Source organism: Borostomias antarcticus (genome assembly GCF_949987555.1).
Source record: "Borostomias antarcticus genome assembly, chromosome: 14".
NCBI lineage: Eukaryota > Metazoa > Chordata > Actinopteri > Stomiiformes > Stomiidae > Borostomias > Borostomias antarcticus.
Window position 1 is genome coordinate 6214763 of NC_140247.1, and position 21482 is coordinate 6236244.

Genomic DNA, 21482 nt, shown 5'->3' on the forward strand with positions numbered 1-21482 from the left:
CGTGCACGCGCGCACACACACACACACACACATGCACACAATTAAAAAAAATCTCTGGAGACAGGAGGCTGATTGTTTATCTGCGCCGTAGCATAGAGAAGTGAAATCACAGCTGCAGATAAGACATCAATCTTCCTCAGCGGGCTGCGTAAATAAATCTGATTACGGACAGAATCATTTCCCCTTCAGAATTGTTTTATCTGCTCGTTCCATGCCTCAGCGGGAGATAACTCTGAAGGCACTTGGCACAAGGTGGCTGATCGCCTCATCCCTGCCTGCCTCACATCAGTGCCTACCACAGACCCTCCACCTCCACTGGAACGCTGTCATATAGTCCCTCTAACAAACTATCTGTAAGCATCTGCTGCTACCGCTGAGCAAACTGATGCACTGCCGGCACTCAACAAAAACACGCTGTACTAAGGAAGGGTGAGACCCTGTCAAGGTTCAATTACATTACCTATGATGGGCTGCCTTGTAAAAAAAAGAATATTATCAACATACAAGCATGTGTATACTGCTACTGTAGCACTAAGCAAACTGGTAGCCAGCATGTTCTCTTGACTTAACCGACGTAGTACAGGACTATCATCATAAGTAAAACCGATTAGCATCATAAATCAGACGAACGACATGGCTGAAAAACGAGATGTTAAACTGTATACAGCCAAGCACCTCAAGTACATCAAGCCTCCATTCAACAGACCACCATGTTGACAAAGCAGTCTCCTCAGACACCAGATAAAGGACTCATTTGGATCAATTTCGTCTGAGGGATGTTTATCTCTGAATTCAAATGAAGTCAAAAGAGAAAACAGACTCGGACCACCGCCTGTCATAAGATAGTACCTACTGTAGCTAGAGCAGAGACCAAATAAACCCTCTTACCCCTCCCTCTAAAATATGAGCTCTGCTCCAGATCCCTGTAGATGGGGCTGTGCCTCTTATTGCCATTTACCTCCAGTGACGAGAACATGAATCACCACAATAAAGGAACATCAATAACTGATGAAAGCAATAAACAGAACATTCACAAGTTGGGCTTATCAGACCGAAGGAGGAGCCAAATGTGTTCTCTGTACAGATTCCGATAAGGAGGCCAGACTTCAATGTACATAAATAAACACAAATCATAAATCATAGCAGACGGAACCCTAACATACCGGGGCTTTGGTTTAATTTGTTATACCACAGGCCTGCTTGTTCCCAGCATTCACGTGGACCGCTGTGAGGGTGTGCTCTAAACAGGTCAATGATAGTCAATGGAAAAGGTTGCCACCAAAACTGCTTGAAAAATGACCGTGGCTTTTTTCATCACAGCTTTTGACATAATTAAATTATTATTTAATTAAGTTATTATTAAACTATTATTAAACTTAATAATAACGACAACAACAAAACTGTGAAAGGCTGTAGAATAAATGACTGGGGCTTTGCATTAGCTGGGTCTACTGCATGTGCTCCACTACAGAGCGGGAGGCCTGTTCTCAGATACAGTAATGGAAAAAGGTGTGATTCCATCATCTTACTGCCACCTGTCTTCTAGCCTGGAGAGAGATGAGGGATTACAGCAACACTTCTGTCTATCAGATATGAACCCTGGCTCACAGTGAAGGAGTCCTCCCATTGAACAATGGTGGATCACAAGACTACATTGGCGGTTCCGCCATTTTGATCCATCACTGGGGGTGGTTAGGTTATTGACAGAGAAATATATGAAGCTCTGAGATAACTGATTGTTTCACTGTGAAGCACCCTGGGCTACAGTACAAAGGAGTGTGGGTATGTTCTATGGTATATAAACAAGATAACCGAGAAAAAAAATAACAAGCATCATTACAGTACCTCAAATTCAAAGTCAGCTGTTATGCTGTGTGGCTTTCCTTATGAAAAATGGAAGTATAATATTGCCTGAAGTATTCCTGGACCTCGGCACTCTTTAGAAGTCAAGGATTTCTTCCCAAGTCTGTGGGCAGTCTAAGCTGCTTACCTCCACCTCCACTGGGGAGTGGAGGCTGCAGGGATAATTCAATAAGTGCAGCCCTCCCAAAGATCATACCTTCTGGAGTTTCACCCCTGCAAAGCCTTGGCCAAGACTAAAACGCACAATGACACCATGGACAGCTGTTGAGTGGGGACATGGATTACGTCCCAGTGCCCAAACGCATCCCGACGTTCCCGACTCATCACAATGGCATCGGTAGGCAGGAAGAAGCGGAGTGGTAATGTATCATTCATCGGTGCTCTGGGCCCCCGCCTCTCCTGGAGTATGAAAACATAACTGTAATGAAAATCATATCGATTGGAGTCCCTTCCTTTTAGACAAATTGCACTCTTTTCTCTGGTTCTCGACGGAATGGAAGTCACATGTTGTAAAAAGCAAAGATGAGCACCCTGGGGTCGTACTCACTGATGCTCCATCATGACCAAAGGTCCTCAAAGAAACCTTAACCAGACTCCCCCTCGGACATAGAGAGGCTTTTAACGGCTTTAAGCACCTAAAGAGCCATTATGAATATGACTGTTTAGCTTTCCAAGGGCATGTTAATTAACAACAGGTTTGTTCACTGGTAAAATACAGTATCTTGATTTCTTTGCTACAAGCTACTGATACCAACTCAACATGCAGCTAATAATAACTTATTTTACAGAATGCATTACTCAGTCTGGTAACCAATACCTGTACATACAAAAATAATAATTGTCACTACTAGTCTAGACAGGACGGAAATGGAGTGTACAATCATTTATTATCTTATATTTTATTCATAGCTTGAAGAACAGCTTATTTATTACCTGTAGAGACAATTTATCTTGTAAGCACTGATGACTGAACAATATGATGGAAACCTCTCCAGTCATGTCCGCTAAGAGCAGGCTACAGCAGAAGGGCACAGGGAGACGGGGCTATTTTAAAGATCTGGAACAGCGCCAGATAGAGGAGACAATGGAGAGCTAACATGCATGTAGACGCAGGACAGACACCCTGAGTGGATAACCATCTCCCCATGAGCTCTTGGGCTGCATTTCTAAATTAAAGATAGGGAGATAGCAGCGCTGCCATCCAGGGCGGATCCAGCAGCTCTGTGGGAGTAATGGGACAGACAGGGACACGTATAAAGTCAGCACCTGGGGTCAGACGGAGTTATTGCAGCCACAGCTCTTCTCCTTTAATAGTGGGTGGTGTTTTGGTGGTGGGTGGTGTTTGGTGTTTGGGTGGTGGTTGGTGTTGGGGTGGAGGGTGGTGTTTGGGTGGTGTTGGGGTGGTGGTGGGTGTTGGGGTGGTGGTTGGTGTTGGGGTGGAGGGTGGTGGGTGTTGGGGTGGTGGTTGGTGTTGGGGTGGAGGGTGGTGGGTGGTGTTGGGGTGGTGGGTGGTGTTTGGGTGGTGGTGGGTGTTGGGGTGGAGGGTGGTGTTTGGGTGGTGGGTGGTGTTTGGGTGGTGGGTGGTGTTGGGGTGGAGGGTGGTGTTTGGGTGGTGTTGGGGTGGTGGTGGGTGTTGGGGTGGTGGTTGGTGTTGGGGTGGAGGGTGGTGTTTGGGTGGTGTTGGGGTGGTGGGTGGTGTTTGGGTGGTGGTGGGTGTTGGGGTGGTGGTGGGTGTTGGGGTGGAGGGTGGTGTTTGGGTGGTGGTTGGTGTTGGGGTGGAGGGTGGTGTTTGGGTGGTGGTTGGTGTTTGGGTGTTGGGGTGGAGGGTGGTGTTGGGGTGGTGGTTGGTGTTGGGGTGGTGGTTGGTGTTGGGGTGGTGGTTGGTGTTTGGGTGGTGTTTGGGTGGTGGTTGGTGTTTGGGTGGTGTTGGGGTGGTGGTTGGTGTTTGGGTGGTGGTTGTGTTGGGGTGGAGGGTGGTGTTTGGTGTTTGGGAGGTGGTTGGTGTTGGGGTGGTGGTTGGTGTTGGGGTGGAGGGTGGTGTTTGGGTGGTGGTTGGTGTTGGGGTGGAGGGTGGTGTTTGGGTGGTGGTTGGTGTTTGGGTGGTGGTTGGTGTTGGGGTGGAGGGTGGTGTTTGGGTGGTGGTTGGTGTTTGGGTGGTGGTTGGTGTTTGGGTGGTGGTTGGTGTTGGGGTGGTGGTTGGTGTTTGGGTGGTGGTTGGTGTGTGGGTGGAGGGTGGTGTTTGGGTGGTGGTTGGTGTTGGGGTGGAGGGTGGTGGTTGGTGTTTGGGTGGTGGTTGGTGTTTGGGTGGTGGTTGGTGTTTGGGTGGTGGTTGGTGTTGGGGTGGAGGGTGGTGGTTGGGTGGTGGTTGGTGTTGGGGTGGAGGGTGGTGGGTGGTGTTTGGGTGGTGGTTGGTGTTGGGGTGGAGGGTGGTGTTTGGGTGGTGGTTGGTGTTGGGGTGGTGGTTGGTGTTGGGGTGGTGGTTGGTGTTGGGGTGGAGGGTGGTGTTGGGGTGGAGGGTGGTGTTTGGGTGGTGGTTGGTGTTTGGGTGGAGAAGATCCCTGTTGAGGCGGCAAGGTAAATAGCTGTTATATAACCTGGATGCCTGTTGCTCCTGTGAAGACAATTTGAAAGGCAATACACTTCAATAACACATATACACGTCAATAACAAGACTTATAACTTGTTTGCTTTACTTACATGTGCTGTTCAATATAAAACTTTGTTAAAAAGCTTAGTGGATTTACTTCATATTTCAAACTCTTGTAGTTCATGGCCAACTACTGGGGGTAGCTGAGTGCGTGCATGTGTGTGTGTGTGTGTGTGTGTGTGTGTGTGTGTGTTTGTGTGCGTGTGTGCGTACTCTGCAAACTGTTAAAACATTTTCATCATTTTCCTTTGGGTTTCTGTCCTTTTGAGAACTGTGGAAAGCAATGCAATGTTTACTGGCAGAGAAGGCATGATCAGCAAGTGATATTCGCATCCAAAATAGAGCACAAACATCCTGTGCGCTACACATAGCCGTTCTGCTCTCACAGTATGCTATGGGAAGAGCTGAACCGATAGACTGCGGCCAGCAGATAGCTGTAGCATAGCCCCGGACCACACAGATGGAGCCGGTGGGATGTGTGAGACAGAGGATGAGGGTGGCACCGCTCTCTCAGAAACATGTTGAAATGATGCTCAGTAAAAGCCAAACAGATTGGGAAGGGTAGTGGTGGTGGGGGGGGAAGTGGGGGGGGAAATATACCCCAGCAGGGCGGACAAACAGGAGCGGGAGCTTCGGCTGCAATAACCAGATATGTCGGTGCGATCAGCGGTATTAGCAGGGATATCAAAGCTAAACCTGGGAGGCTGGAGAGGCAGTGGCAGGGGAGCGGCCGCGCGGTGCGAATGGGGAAATTGTGATGGGGGGGGGGGGGGGGGCGGTTATTCCGGCCCGGCTTTGAAGCGGAAAGCAGGATTTCACTGGAGGGCTAACCAACATCGATTCCAGACGCTAATCCTATACTGCGCGTTAACCCTAACCTGATGCTCTAATCCAGATATTCACCCTCTCCTGTCTTCTCCACACTGCTTTTTTTCCAATATCTTAAAGAGCGGGCAGTGAAAATACTGTACCTCTGGCCAATCAAAGGTCACTCCTATCCACGTGTGACCCATAGAGCAAGGCTCTGTTATATTATGTTTTTAAAATGGTTAGACCTTGCGTTTCCAGGCTTGTTTGGCTTCACGTTTCCAGGCTACAGTGTTGTGACTCCAGGTCACAGGGACAGAGATGTGTCTTGACATGATTTGTTCCATGGACAGACACACCAGCAGGCCATGTGGGAAGGCCCATACTGTAGAGCAGAAGGACACAACTCGCGGTCTTTTACGCACTGCCCTCATCGTCTGCCCATGGCAAGACTGACCTACAGGTACAGATGTTCGCATGGTTACACAGAGCATCTGAACCTTTTGCAAATCACAGATTTGTTGCAAAGTAGTTGTATTTTAGCTCCAATCAGTGATTAAGTCCATTTCAATGTTAGGCAAATACTAAGCACCGCCACAAGAGGATGGGTAGCAAGAATATTATGCAAGCCATCATACAATACCTTAATATGGGCATTAACCATATGTATGGAATATTAATGGTTAGAATGACTTTCGGACTAAGTTGACAATTAAACAACCCATTAATATCAATCATTTCTCCCATTTAGGATGGAGGCATATATGCTGCTCGACTAATGAGCAAGAACAGTAATGAAAGAAATAACTTTGGCAAATGAGCTTGTCTTTTAATCCAATTAGCTTTTGGCGTCACAGTCATTGCGATTGAAAGCAGAGAAATATCATTAAGATTGCTAGTAAAAACAGAGGGGAACACCAAGGTAACAGCGCACACTATTTTTGATTACATACTGTACTGGTTTATGGCCTCAGAATTACAGTAAGCTATGTGATTTAAAAACATACACATTATCATTCATCATTGTCTGAAGAGCTGTGGTAACATTGTGTAATGCGTCGAGAACAAAATGACTTAAGAACAGTCAATGAAAACCAAAATTATTAACCCATTGAGGGCTGGATGTGATGATTAAGTGTTCCCTTAATTTTTTGAGCAGTGTACATCTATGATAATCTGTTGACACAACACATTATGATTCAGGGGAACCATAATATACTGTATCAGCATTTCAATTCATTTGGAAAATTCTAAACAGCATACAGTGGTAAAAATGTGCTTATAATGATAGCTAATTCCTTGTGAACAGGAGATTATAAGAGAAAATATTAACTTCATTCAAATAATTTATTTGATTTGCAAAGCCTCGAGGAAATTAAATAATTATGTTCTCTATGTTTCTCATTTTAATCTTGTTTTGCTTTGCAAATGTACAGTACTCACCTTTTGGATCTATCCTAATTTGAATTAATCAACAGCAGATAACTTATGCAGTATAACACCTTGGGTATTTGATTTCCCTCAGCTTATCCCAGCTTAGCCTAGACAGGGTTTAGAAGCCAAATACATGAATGAATTGACCTTGTACCAGATGTGAGTGTGTGTGTTTGTGTGTGTATATGTGTAACCTTGCATGCCTGTGTGTGTGTGTGTGCACGCGCGTGTGTGGGCATGTGTGTACGTGTGACCATGCATGCCTCTGTGTGTGTGTGTGTGTGTCCTGTCCTATTCATTTGGTCACTGTGTATTATTGACATGGCTGCAGGCTTTGCCGCCAGCCCACCATGCCATAATTGTTCCATGGCTCATATCTGTCACGGCACTTCTATATGTCTGCACCCGCCGACACACGTCTCTGTGAAAACACTAACTAAAGCCTGCAGCTCTAATGGAGTGCCTCTATTTTCCTCTCAACATCTTTCTCAAAATCTTTGTTGCTTTTAGCTCAATCTGGAGACACCATTAGCGGGGAGGGAGACAGTGATGCTTAGTGACAGTCAACAACTTCCCTGGTCAAGAGAGTGCCCTGGAGCCAAGAGAGATCCACCCCCTCCACCGTGACTGGATCCAGCCACAGCTCTCTCCCTGGTTCACCTTTGTTCTAGCTATCTTAAAGGCTGACAGCTAATTGTGTGACAGGGTTTGGGGCAGCGAGCCGGCTGCACAGTCTGAGCCCTGTCGCTTCGCGAAAGCTGCCTGCCTGGCTTGTCAAACATACCGTAACTGCCGGAAAACGATGAAAAATTAGGGAAGCAGCACTCTCTTTCTGCAGGAAGTGGCAGTTTTTGTCTTTTTTTTTTTTATTCTGTCTGTGACTATTGTCACCAGGTCTGGAGCTGTGCTCAAAACATGCAGAAATATGCCAGAATGGTGCCAGGGCTGGGAGAGGTGATAAGAGAGACCGCATGACCTGTCAGGAGCCGATAACTCAGACTCAGCATAAATCAAACACTTTCTGCCCAGTCAAATCATTTGTGACCGGATAGTGGGATCCAGATGAAAAACATACCGTGCCTCAGCGCCCCAAGAGGCTTGTATACTGCAGCCAACTTGTACCAACATTGCACTGATGGTGAGTGTTGTTTAAGTGTTACAACATTCTATACTCCCCTTGTCCTTAAAAATGACCCGCCTTCACCAAAACCCCGAAAATAAAGCAGCAACTGAAGCAATTGAATTTTAAACCCCACATTTATTTTGCATGAAACATACAACCTGTCATTTATCACAAACTTTGGGAATATCTGGGTTTTCCCTCTTCATAGTGCAGAGGAACTGCATTTAATCAGGGGACACCACTCCTTTTTATTACAACACACAATAAATAAGAATAAAATAAGATAATAGATAAAACAAAGACGTTTGAAAAACAGGAAGGGGACAGCACAGGGGACTCTGGGGAGGCCCAGCTAGGGGTGCCAAAGTCCTCCCATAGAGAGTGAATGGTGGGCAGTCCCAACTGAATGGGTTACAATGGGGTTGTCCATGCCTATTGTACAACTGTACAATTCGGCTGAAACTGGTACAATCCGCTCGTGGGTAGACTCGTTAGATTCTGCGGGTCGAGACCAATCCAAGGTACGCCCCCTCCTCTCGACAGTGCGTCCTTGAACTGGGTTCGACCATGATGGTCGTGCATAGGAGGGGGCCTCAGACGTTGAATGGGCTTGCCCCGGAGGTGACTATATAGGCGATGTTTCACTTTCTCTACTCACTCTAGAAAAAGTCATAAGATTTCAAGTTGAAAGGTCATTTAGGGTTTTTTCTATGCTCTTAAACATAGTGGCAGGTCAATTTTAACCCTTAAGTCAACACAAGGGTAAATATACTTGACTACAATGCTAGTTCCTGTAGTGCAACCACTCATTTAATCGTATACTCTAACACTGCATTTTCAAACAGGAGACTGAGGAAAAGCATAAGCCTAATCTCTGAGTGCTACAGTGTGTAGAGAAGACCACAGACAACACGCATGTGCCTAATGGGCTTCTTGGCTGCTACCTAGTGATGGGACAGTGGCCCAATGTTTGCTTTGTGCTTTGGCAAGCTTCACTGGGCTGTTGAGCAGCATGAATCAGAACAGGCTTCAACCAAGTGGCAGAATAGCTGCTGTGCTCGGCACTGACAGATGTTGTCAATTGTAAGTATCTGAAAAAAGAAAATGCCATTTTGCATTATGACCCTTCTACCGTATTGAACAAGAGCAAAACAACAAGAAGAAAATTAGATTTAAAGCGGTCTGCCCCAAGACAACCACAGGCTACTGAATACACACTGTACATTTAACACTATAGCCTTCAGTAAGTACAGTGGCTCTTATCATTAACCATCTGTGAGTTGTGGTGTTATAAAACTGACATGAAACAAATCATGTTAGTGCCTCCCTCACAGGCTCCCGGAGCCCTGGGCTCTAATACAAGAAAACGACGGATAATGTACTGTTGATTAAGGTAATAGAGTCTGAAAGGTAAGATGCTTGTTAAAGGAACGTTGGAGATTGCCATGGCCATAGAAAAGGGCTGTTGGGGGATTTGCCACCAGTTATCCAATGAAGTAGTTTCTTTCTTATACACTGTGGCTGGTTTTTGCACATTTTCATCTTGATCCTTTGAACACATGAATGGGACAAATCCTTTGTAACAAATCTGGACATGGAGTTGGGGACTGGAGTGTTCAAAGTTCCAAAAAAACATTTTTCTTATACCAAATGACCCTCTGAAAGTGATTATTCTGCCCTTGGGTTCACACTGCGCCTCGTGTCTGCAGACATACAGTAACACATTAAAATAAAGGGCCAAACAATGGCATTTACAATATCTGTCAAGCTACTGTACTATTTGATCATTTTTTGGCACAATGTTTTTCCAGCGTGAGTTTCTTTCTAGCTGTCAGCACCAAGTCTCACAGTCATGGCAGCTCTTTAGAAAGGTGTCCTGGAAGGAGGACAAGAGAAGTAATTGGATGAAATTGACTCCATAAAGATTCCGCCCTAGCTCAAGCAAGCCGCCTAAAAACTTTTAACGGATGATTGAATGTCCAAGACGTTGTTAAATTTGGAGTCTGCCAGGGCACCTTAATGGCACTCCTACTCTGCCAGTAGGTGGACTGAGGTGAGTCAGGGATGAGGTCTAATATTGCCTAAGATTCTCGGAACTTGCACAGAGAAAAGGAAAAGTGTGTGATTAACCAGGAAGACTCAAGCTAAGAAAGCTTCAGTATGAGAAATCTGCTAGCAAGGGAGAAGGTTACCAGGTCAAAGGATTGCATGTATTTTTTTTAAGTAATACAAACAATAATGAGCTCTGATGGTGATGGGTTTGAACTGGCACAGAGTCAGGAGTGGTTGACCCCTGGGGCTCCTGGTCTGGCCCTGGGCAGCTGCTTCATGGCCTCTGCCTTTGTGCAGAATCATGTTGGTGTGCTTTTTATTGATTATCTGTAAAACACTTTCCAAATCATGTATAATGTGCAATGATACAGTATACTAACAGCCGATACTTAACATCCACTAACCCAGGGTTGCCTCCAGACGGTGTAGTACATGATGTAGTGCTCTATTCTAGTGTCCAGAGTCAATAACCGAGCAGATATTTTGTCTGAGATTGAAGAGGATAAGTGAAGGTGCTGTTTTTACAAGAGTCTCACTGTTCCATAATAACTAGAATTGTTCTCGAGGCTAATGAAAACTGAGAATGTATGTAGCCCAAATATTTGATCAGGTGGAAAGCAATCCAATACCACAGAGGGGCTCTAAATCAAAAAATGTAATTCAAACATTGGCAGGAAGCTCTGAAGACACCACGAGGTAGAAAAACCCACAAATAATATTATGATTTCGCATCGATGCATTGTCAATAGAAATTAAAATCTATGGACACCAAAGGCAAATGTAAAAAGGGAACACTGAGTCCCGTTGCTGGCAATGTTGACATAATTAATTCTAAGGGCGTAAGACTTAAAATGTATTTCTGCAAGCCCTGTACACATGATGGCCGTGCCAAGGAAATCTGCTGCTTGGCTTGCAGGGGAGAGAGACCATCTAGTGCTGATCTGTAATTTGGCTTGGTTTTGTTGCCGTCTTATATGCTGAGCTGCACAGCAACAACTTAGCATTCTGGAGGGTGATGAGGATTCTGATCTGCTTATTTGCTTTTTTGGAGGAATCACTTGAGGAACAAGCTAAGATTTGAGCAGGCAGTTTGTTTAACAATGCCAACACAGCATACAGAAAATATCTGGTCTCAGTGTTATTGAAAGCTTTGACATTATTGATTTACACAAAAATAAAATGGTAAAGAGTAGGGCTGCCCCCTGAATGTCGATGAGTCGAATCATCAGTCGGAGACCCTTAAGTCGACTGAGACTCAGACTGAGAAGTCGAGTAGTTGTTTTTCACGACTCTGCCTTGTGATTTATACAGGAAAGGCCAATCATTTGTTTAAGACCTAGGTTATTACCATAGATATATGTTGTGCAGTAAAAGGAGACTTAGGCTGAATCCTATTTCTAATTTTTACCCCTACCCCTTGCCCCTCGGAACAGTGTCAATGGCTAGTGGGTTGAAATATTCCCCAATGAAATTATTTGTGCTTTTCTTTTGCTCTAAGACCGATTGTCCGCCTAATGTAAGCCTACCCAAAATGGACCACAACACAGACATTAGAGCCAGCGGCACATTTCTAAACCATTTGCCGAGATAAGGTTGTTGTCGGCAGTGTACCATGAGCGCTGACCACCCAGTCATCTTGATGGCTAGCTAGCTCCAAAAACTCTGAACATTTTCAAATAGTCTCCATCTTGATAAATTGACCACAGATTTAACCACCGATTTGACCACAAAAGTTAAAGTACATTACCGCCTAAAAAAATATTTTAATGATATTCCGTGACACAACAACGGTATTATTTCGGAAATGTGTGCCGTTCTTTTGCACAAACACCTTGGTTTGAAGTGTGGTTCTGAAAAATCTCTGTTTCGAGGGCTATGTAGCCTTCACCCTTACCCCTACACTTGACACCCTCGAGGATTGGGACGACCATACCCCTAAAAGTAAATGCAAAATGAAGTGTTAGGGGCAAGGGGTAGGGCCAAGGGGTGAATTGGGATTCAGCCTTAAGACTTATATAGTGGAGGGAAGAAGGCAGGGAACCCCTCTCCCCTCCACTATGCCTCTAGCCTAGCCTATACTATACATCAGTTATCACATGCATTTCCCAAATGGAATATCACAACACAAAACTGCTTTCCTAGATCAATCTTCTGTATTAACTAGGATATAAAAAAAAAATATAGAGAAAAAAATATGTTTTCCCATAAACAGATTGAGCTCTAACGCCCGTGAAAATGCTTTAATGACAGCCAAAACATTTATTTCTTGACTGCTGCCCAAAGAGCCTATTCACGCATGCTTTCAAATGTGCAGTTGAGGAGACTACCTTTAAATCGCCCAACCCTAATGAAGGCTATGAGAAACACTGCATAAAAACATGCTGGCATCTGAAGTAGATGGACAACGTGGGCTAGATCATGTTTAGCAAGAAAAATAGGCCTCTTTCACTGTGCTGCCAGCAGCAAGTTTGCTTTTAAAGCTTGACAGCTGTCCCAACTCTCGCGGTCTCCTCTCAGCATAAACATATGGGGGAGGGAAGGAGGAACACATCGTCAAATCTCTGATTTGAACAGGTGAATCTTATTCGACTTAGAGTACAGCCCTAGTAAAGAGAGGGCAACATATTTATGTTGGTATCACAATGCTGTATCAACACTAAAGTATTAAGCCATAACAGATAAATACAACATATTCCTGGCTTACTCCACACAACATGGTGTGTGTGTGTGTGGGGGGGGGGGGGGTTGTAGGATACGGGGCTGTGTTGACTCAGTTGAATTGCTTGCCTAAGGCATGAGAGCCCTGGACACATAGACATAATGAGGAAAGGTCACTATGCCTCCCATCTTGTCAACAAAATGCCTTCAAGAGGACCAATCCAGTCCATCTCTGAGCCAGACATCTCTGGAATACCCTTGCCAATCACCAGTCCATTTGGATAGCCTTAGGTAATTTCTAATTATGAGCCTGAGTGATGGTCTTCAGACAAAATCATCAAACATAACTATTTCGTTGGAGCCATTTATTTCTGCTTTCTACATAGAAAGTGGTAACCTAATTAGTTGGTCATAATGAATTGCATTCTTTTCAAGGTTGAACTGGTTGATAAAAGCCTGGTGGCATGTATTGTACACAAATACACACACAAACACACGCACGCACGCACGCACATACACACACACACACACACACACACACAAACTCTGAAAAGGTTTTAGGAACAATCAATCAGATTTGCTCAAGGTCATTTTGCAAGATTAGAAATAAATTCATATCTGCCACTCAGATGTGCAATCTCTTCTTTAGTTAGAGAGGAATAATGCATTAGTGGAAATATATTCAACATTCATATTAGCTTATTTCGTCATATTGATTTGACCAGAAGATAATACATCATTGTTATCGCGTAACGCTGCACTGCCAGTTCCACAGCTCAGATATTATATTCCTCATCTCTTAAGACTGGATGTCTTTCTAAAGTCATCATTGTTAAGATGGCTGATCCTGTAGTGACAGACACCGAGATGTGCAGTTTAAGTATCAATCCCCTATAAAAGGAGTCAGCTTACGTTGGCAATCAATGACCGATCTATGACCGATCAATGACTCATCAATCAGACGCAGACAGACCCTTCGTCACGCTTATCAAATGAACATCGCTGACATGCAGCTTCCGTCTGAACACGGCCCCAGTCAGCACCTGGTTCACACACCTTCTGTCCCCAATGATAAGATGGTGGAGACTCCCACATCGCCCCCTGGTGGCTGTCGGGAGGGGAAACTATTAATCCATGGCTTCCCATCAGGTATTCTCATGTGCTGCCAGGCCAGCTTCTGCCAACGGGGCAGTAGGCGAGGCCAAGAGTGGACCCCGAGGAGCAGACACACCCCCTTGATGAGCTGAGCCATGACACCTCGGGGGTTCCTAAGCACTTCCTGTGGCATTGATTGATGGCCAATTAACTAGTAAGAATAGAGCATTGATCATCTGGCGGAGGGATCCCTGAAAAGGGGTGAAACACACACCCGTAGTGTATGAAAGGAAGGAACAAGATAGGAGAGGGCAGGAGGGCATGGTCTGCATCACTCCAGATTTACCCATGATTCCATACTTTCATAGAGCATATACATCTCTATAGAAAAGCAGATGTGCTAAGGAGACAGTTGATCTGCAGGTAAACACTGACTAAGCCTCTAGAGCAAAGATTCAGCCAATACTGTATATCATAAATAATAACTGCCATGAGCACAAACACACTGCTGCATAATCTATTTTGATTTAGAGCATATTGGCTGACATCCCATCTAACTACCCAACCCCAATGGTAAGCTGCTCTTCAGCGTAATGGAGTGGAGAACCATGTTGAAGCTGAACCTGCAGTCAGGATGAAAGAGCACCTTGGCCAGCATGTCTGTAACCCCCACAGAGTCTTATCTCTGGACTGACCTTCACATGTTACATGTTCCACCGAGGAGAGGCCCTGTCCTGGCCAGAGAGTACAGCTGGGCTCAATGTCAGCATGTGAGTTTTTCTCTGACCACAGAGAGACGCCTGCCCACGGGACAGAACATTCCATTAGATATCCACAGGTCAACAAGCTCGGTTGTGTGGTTGGTTGCGGTGGGCACTGAATGTTTGCAACAGCAGAAAGCTGATGGCCACTGGCTCGTATGGTTTTCTATTATAGCATTCTAGTTGAGGGTGAGGGTCAGGGGATAGGGTAATCTCCCTGTGGTTCAGTGGGAAAGGTCATCTATCCACTCCCCCACCTTGCCAGAGAGTAGAGTCTGTGCCCACTGCAGGAGGCAAAACGCCCAGCCTTGACCGCCTCCCATTCTGCACACAACCCTTGAATCATAGAAATGGGGTAATTGAAACAAAAGGGCAGATTTTGACAGAGATGTAGTGGCATTGCAGGGCCTCTGCACTGACTGCAGAAAATAACACCTCCTACACGCCCCCCCCCCCACTTCCAAGGTTCATCTCCCATCTATCCTCCCTGCTGCCTGTGTCCTTCCCTCTCTCCTCAAGATCACCATTTGCAAATGACGAGGGTAGAGGAGACATATTAAGTCTTCCAGGAGATAAGGAGTGTGGACATTTGTCATCAAATGAAGCGTGTTCCTCCATCGCTTAATGCTGGCCTGTGCTGACATGCGCTGTTTACCCTTTTATTCATTTACGCTGAATCATTATCCAAGCCTCTATTAATCAAACTACCACTGAAGTCATGTAATCTAATGGATTTCCATATCACAGTGCTGAGTGAATAACCATTATGTCCATTTTCATTTTTTATTCAGAAAACATTTTTTTCATCAACAAATTAATATAATGGCATATCAAAGACATAAATGTAATTTATCCAAATATTAAGTTGCTATTGTGCTTCAAATGAGTTATTTTGCCTCTTTTCTTCTCTGACTGACTACCCAATTCCAGTCCAGTGACCACAGCTAAATCCTAACTTACTGTGTTCTCCTGAGGAGTGATATCTGTAGACTTTTTTCCTAATCTCCTTTTTTCTAAAGTGTAATTTCCCCCCTGCTTGATGCATTCTGCACTTGTACATCATACTAATTCAGTGGGTTGGTATCAGGGGTTGAGAAATAAATAATTCTATATTAAACTCTTCCCTCAGCGAACAAGTCTTCTCTTCTCATGCCTCATTTGAATTGCATTCATCTCTCATGACTGGGGGAACCAAATCTTTTTTTTAGTGTGGGTAGTAAATTAACATTGCCATGTAAAGGATCATATCCTGCAAATACATGCTGATAATTTGCCATGCAATAGCTATGGGACAGAATATGAGTGGGTTTTAAATTATTTGGACCTGGAGGCATTTCCTACCAATAAATTATATGAATTATGCTCCTTCTCCCCTCATCACATTCCTTAATGAGTCAATGGAGGGACACACAACTGTTCGTTAGCAAGCACACCCTGGGCTGCTACACATTAACAATCAGAGAGCAGGCCAACAAAACCACATCCTTTTTTAGTCTGTGCGCATCCAAAGTGACAAACAGCTTAAGTAACAAAGAACATCATTGTCTTCCGCCTTGTACTGCCCGTCTCCTCTCATCATCACAAGTTTTCCATCCTGAAGAAATTCCTCTGAGGCGATTGTTCACACCAGCAGGAAGTGGTCTGATCTCAAATCCCCTGCCCCTTACTAAACCAGAAAACACTCTCTTATTGGACCGAGTGAAAACAGGAAAGAATGGGTTCATGTGAACGATCTCCTCTTGATGAAATAAGACCTTATAAAGCAGATGTTCACTATGAACAGAACATTCAGAACACACACACACAGACACACACACATGCACACACACATGCGTGTAAGTGGTACACTACAATCCTTTGTCAGGCTGAATGCATGCTGTACTAACCTCCACCCGCCACCCAGGCAGATCACTCACAACATGTGCAGAAAAGTGCTCCGTTTGCTCAGATCTAGATTGACAGGCCTACCTTTATTACTGACCAATACAAAATCCCAGTTATGTTTTCCTGGAAAAATGGAAAGAGACTCAGCGTCTCTCCTTCCTAAAGGAGGTACCTTGTGTTATCTCAGTTGAGACCGTCCTAGCTCAGATGCAAAAAGAATTGGCTCCAGAATTACCTTCCCAATCCATTTTTGGAACTGGTCCCATTCAATACCAGCAGCTTGTGAGTTCTAACAGGAGCCTTTATGTGCACTGGCTATGGCTCCTCAGGTACACAGCAGCTCGATGCCAATTAAAAGACAGTAAGGTTGTTTGTGTCCCTGACAGGTGCTAAAGAGGGCAGAGAGGGCAGCGCCAGCAGCTGTTCTGTATCTTTGCAAACAAATCAAAATCCATCAATTTCTGCCTACATCATAAACGTCCATGTAAATACCACTGCTCTGGTGTTTACTTAGCTTGAAATATGGGGTTCCTGAAGCATGGATGTTTATTTAATCTTAATGTATTCATAATTATTTGCTAATTAATGCAAGATAAAAAGCCTTTTAAATTCATAATCTCCTGTATTTTTGGATGTCCTGGAGCAAGTGAGGCAATTACACAGCTTTAACATGTTTGCTTATGTCCACAGCCAGCCGAACAGTTAGGAAACAAGCACGGGGCAAATTAAGCTTGAAATTCCTCCAAAATGCTCTTAGGATACTCACCAGAGGCTTCCAGCAGAGGTGCATTGTGGAGATGACGCTTTGCTCCTCAGCAGAAGGAGCACAACCAAGACTTTGAAAGAGTGACTTGAGGAACAGATACGTGCATATTTTACTGTGAATGATGTCATTTCAGTCACCAGTAAAATTGTATGCATTGATCAAAGCTTTGTCTGTAGTTCATTTGATTCTCGTCTAATGCATTTATGTAACTCAATTTTAACACAATGATGTACCAGTTTATAATTTTTCCATTGATAACATATGTTTCATATCCTTGGGACAAATGGCAGGTCCTAGGAGACCCAGTATTTCATCATGTAGGAATGATTCTTGCAGCATAAATAAATATTGTATACCGTGACCAAAAGACAAACAAGAGTTGTCAAATTGTATTTGGCCAGTGTCAACTCTCCATTGATAACATTGAGGTTCAAACGTTTATTGTAAAGCTAATTTATTAGGGCTCAATAACGGTAAATGAATAAATAAAGCGTAGCCTATTATGCGCGGCATTGAGGAATAGTAAAAGGCAGGCTGAGCATGAATAAAGTCGATGTTCAGCAGTCTGCCTACACGTATCCTGCAATACTTCACAACCTCGTCTCCGTTTTTAGTGTTGTTGATTGTCTTTTGCATTGAAGCACATTTGCATGCAGTCTACAGCACAGCCTACGGGCTACACCGTTAAATCAGTAACTCATCAGCGCGACTAGGTCGTCTACCAACTCTGTAAACCTGTCAGCATACTGCGAAGGCAGCAGGAACGGGTCGGCCGGGAAAAACGTGCTATCAAATGCTGATTTCAGCCAGCGTAGCATATTTCCATTCAGCGGAATTAGGTTTACAAATGGCTTAAACATTTTGCTCGACATTTCAAGGACAAGATGTGTATGTATGCATGGAACTCAAAAATGTAAGTCATAAGCCTTAGGCTATATGCTAGATAGGCTACCTTAAAAGCAAGCCTATGAATGCGTTGCTTGTAGGCTTGAACTCAAATTATTAACTTGTTAGTAACTAGAAAATAGGTGTTTATCACTTTACACGAGGCTCCGGTCGGGCAAGCACGTTCGCGCTGGCCCTGTTCTACCATGCTTTTTGGCTCCCATTCGGACCACAAAGACATCACACTGTAGCTGTTTAAACGTAGCCATGGACTGCCACGAATTTGAATAATTGTATTTGAATATCATCATATAGGCTAGGCTATAGGCTATAGTAGGCATAAACACTTATTTCCATAATCTAACCTTGAACGTCATATGAACAGTGGCGCCTGATGGAACTCAAAGTGCAAGGACTGCGTAGACTATTACGCACAAACGGATTGGCCAAACAGAACTTGTCTGATTTCCTCTATAAACCGGCGGTTTACTGGCTTTTTGTTGTATTTTCACTAAACATCAATACCTTATATGAATAAAGGTGTCATGTCTCAAATCAAATGTACAAGAACTTGAAGCACGTCCACTTAAAAATGTAGCCTACGTTTAACTCACCAATGCAGGTAAATCCGGCGAAGAGGAGCCAGAGCATCGCGAACGTGGTACTGTGTCTGCAGCGGACAAAGGGCCCCAGGTGTAAGGGCATCATCGTGGTTTTATCACTTCTCCGTTAAAGTTTCAACAGGAAATACGCTCTGATAGACTGCTTTTAGAGAGTCCGGATGATTTCTTCAGCCTTGGGAGAGCCGTTTCTAAGCGCCTCTGCATCAAAGTCCCTCCTCAACACGCATCCTCCTCCGGTAACCTGGCCATTGGTATCCCCGTCGCGCGTCTTCGTTGCTCAGAAACAACGCATCACAGGTGGGGTAAATAAAGGTTGCCTCGGTCTGTCTCGTGTTTCTGTATCTTTCCAAAGCCGTTCTCCCCCTTCTCAGTTCTGTGGCGGGGCAACGTCGGGCGTTTGATGTGCCTCTCCCGTCTCTCCGTTATCCTCTTGTGAAAGAACACTTGCACCCGATAGCAAAACAGTGTAGATTGGCAATAGAGAAAGAACATCTGCTTGCACAGCAATGCAGGACTGAGGAGAGTCTAAGAGCGGTGGGTTACAGTGTAACCAAAGCATCAGAGCACCAAAACCAGGACCGGAGTCTTCGTCCCTATCGGAATGGAGTGACGGAGTAGGCTCTAGCTGAGTTGTCGAACATTATAATTTCCTTTTTTCCGAATCAGAATTGTAATGATGTAGCCTATTCAATTAGCATAAGACTGGAATTGACCCACAGAAAGTGTGCGTTGTAGACCAGCTTTGCATATCCTTTTTCATTTAAGTACATTCAGGCTAGCTACTATTCTATGCATTCACTCACTCAATATCCTAAGGTGACATGATTTGTGAAGTTTCATCCATCCCTTCAAGTTTTCCATTAGAAACCAGTTCAATTCCTGTGACCTACGTATACATTAAACTGATGGATAGGATACTAAGGTGTGCAATATGGATCAGATCAGTGATTTGCATGCAAATGTCTGTTCTGGATGCTGTTTCAGTTTTGAATAGACCACATCAGTCTTTGATCCTGTTCATAGGAATCCTCAATAATATATAATTTCCAGGCATGATCATGTCTTCCAGCAGAGAACCCTAGACATCCAGAACGCCTGTGAGACCACTTCTGGCAGTGGCAGTGACTTACTGTACATACTGTATGTCTCAATAACAACACACTCTTTTGGCAGCGGATGAGCCATGTCGTCGTTATTTTTAAAGTGACATTCAAACTTTTTTTTTATTATTTTATTTTTTTGGTGGGGGGGTCTTTTCCATTCATTCACACCACTGCTGTCCTAGCCAAACCATTTAAAAATGCACATTACAGATCAGGGGATATTTGATGTTAGCATTGTTTGCAATGTTAGCGGTAGTTAAAAGGATAATTTTAACAATTTCAACATGCCTGCTTTTCAAATCATGCATCCAATTTGGTTTATAAATAAACCACTTGCACCTTGGCCCTAAAGATGTTTCAGGTTGAAATGATCCTCTCTGAAAATTAGTAAACATCAATAGAGCCAAACATAATAATAAAATAATCAAGCAATCAGCAATTTATAGTATTTCTGCAACGTCGTTTCAATTACAAGAACAATTATTTCATTGCAGTTTGATCAAGAAGGGAAGAATATAGGCCTACAGGCTATATTTATTTAGTGATTTTATGAGAGGATGCTTGTGGCCCTATTAACCTTTTTCATGAATCAACAGTTGGAGCAGACTGAGAGTACTATTGTATTTAGACACTGGAGAAGATTTAATCTCATTTGTATGTTGTAGTAACTGTTCACCATCTTATCAGCATGTGTTCCATGTAGACAGCTGATCCTGCAGATGAAGATTTGATAATGTATTATACAAACTAATTATGTGTTCTCTCCATCCAGCACACCATGTTAAAACTCAGAATCACATATGACTGTGGCACAGAACACACACACACACACACACACACACACACACACACACACACACAACTACTGCCTCCTAATAAGGAAACACAACTCAACTGGGTATAAGTGCAGGCTCTGAGAATCTATTTTCAGTTTCTGTGAATCACTGGGTTATTAGATTGACGGCTGTGTGTCGAGTCAGGATGCCTGGTCCGTCGTCACAAGATTCGATGCCTCACCTCAGATTCAAGGACAGCTGTCAGTTACCATGCAGGGGGATCATTGTGTGTGTGTTTGTGTACTGTATGTGTGTGTGTTTGTGTACTGTGTATGTGTGTGTGTGTGTATGTGGGTGTGTGTGTGTGAGAGAGAGAGAGATTGAGAGAGAGTCTGTATGTGTGATCTGATGAATCAAAGCAAGATGTGAGTTGAGTCACAGGGAGGTAATACATTAGTCCGCAGCTTTTGTTCTTATTGTTGCCACAAATGAACCCCATTGCGAGTCGCATGAGAAGCCAGGCCACTTTTGTGCCCTGCTCTATATTTCCTCCTACGGCCAACACAAATGAACAGCCACTGCTCTTTGGGGAGTTTCAATTGTTCACCGATTTGTGGTGTTGTAATTAATTTTCTCCCAGTCATTAGGGTTAGCTTGAGTTACAATATCCCAACACTCCAAACAGCTTGCTCTTCTGCAATCAATCATGTAACTCAGACATATACCACCATTCCTCTTCAAGCGTCTTAAATAATTCACCACAGTCACGACTCACAAGAGCCTAGAGTTAGTGATCTATAAGCATAAAGAAAACATGAGGCTCATTTGTATGTTACACACCGAGTGGCTGTTTTCCTCACCCCCAATGAACTGAGCAATTACGCCTGTTAACATATACAACCCATAAAAGACAGCTGATTCGCTTGGTCAATAATCATCGATCCAGAGAAGGTGTCCGATTTGAAATTAATATTATTTTTGTTTACAAACAACCACGTTGGTCCC

The 21482-nt window shown here is 44.0% G+C and overlaps 1 protein-coding gene across 1 annotated transcript in view; it reads right to left on the reverse strand.

Annotated features, from left to right (window-relative positions):
• The window catches only part of unc5a (unc-5 netrin receptor A), a gene marked incomplete at both ends in the record, with an annotated part of 179401 nt that extends 160718 nt beyond the window's left edge, over positions 1–18683 (reverse strand). The window contains one exon of the mRNA XM_084449127.1: positions 18590–18683. Coding sequence (XP_084305253.1) covers positions 18590–18683 — 94 coding nt within the window. The remainder of the gene's footprint in view (positions 1–18589) is intronic.
• Positions 18684–21482: the final 2799 nt, after the last annotated feature.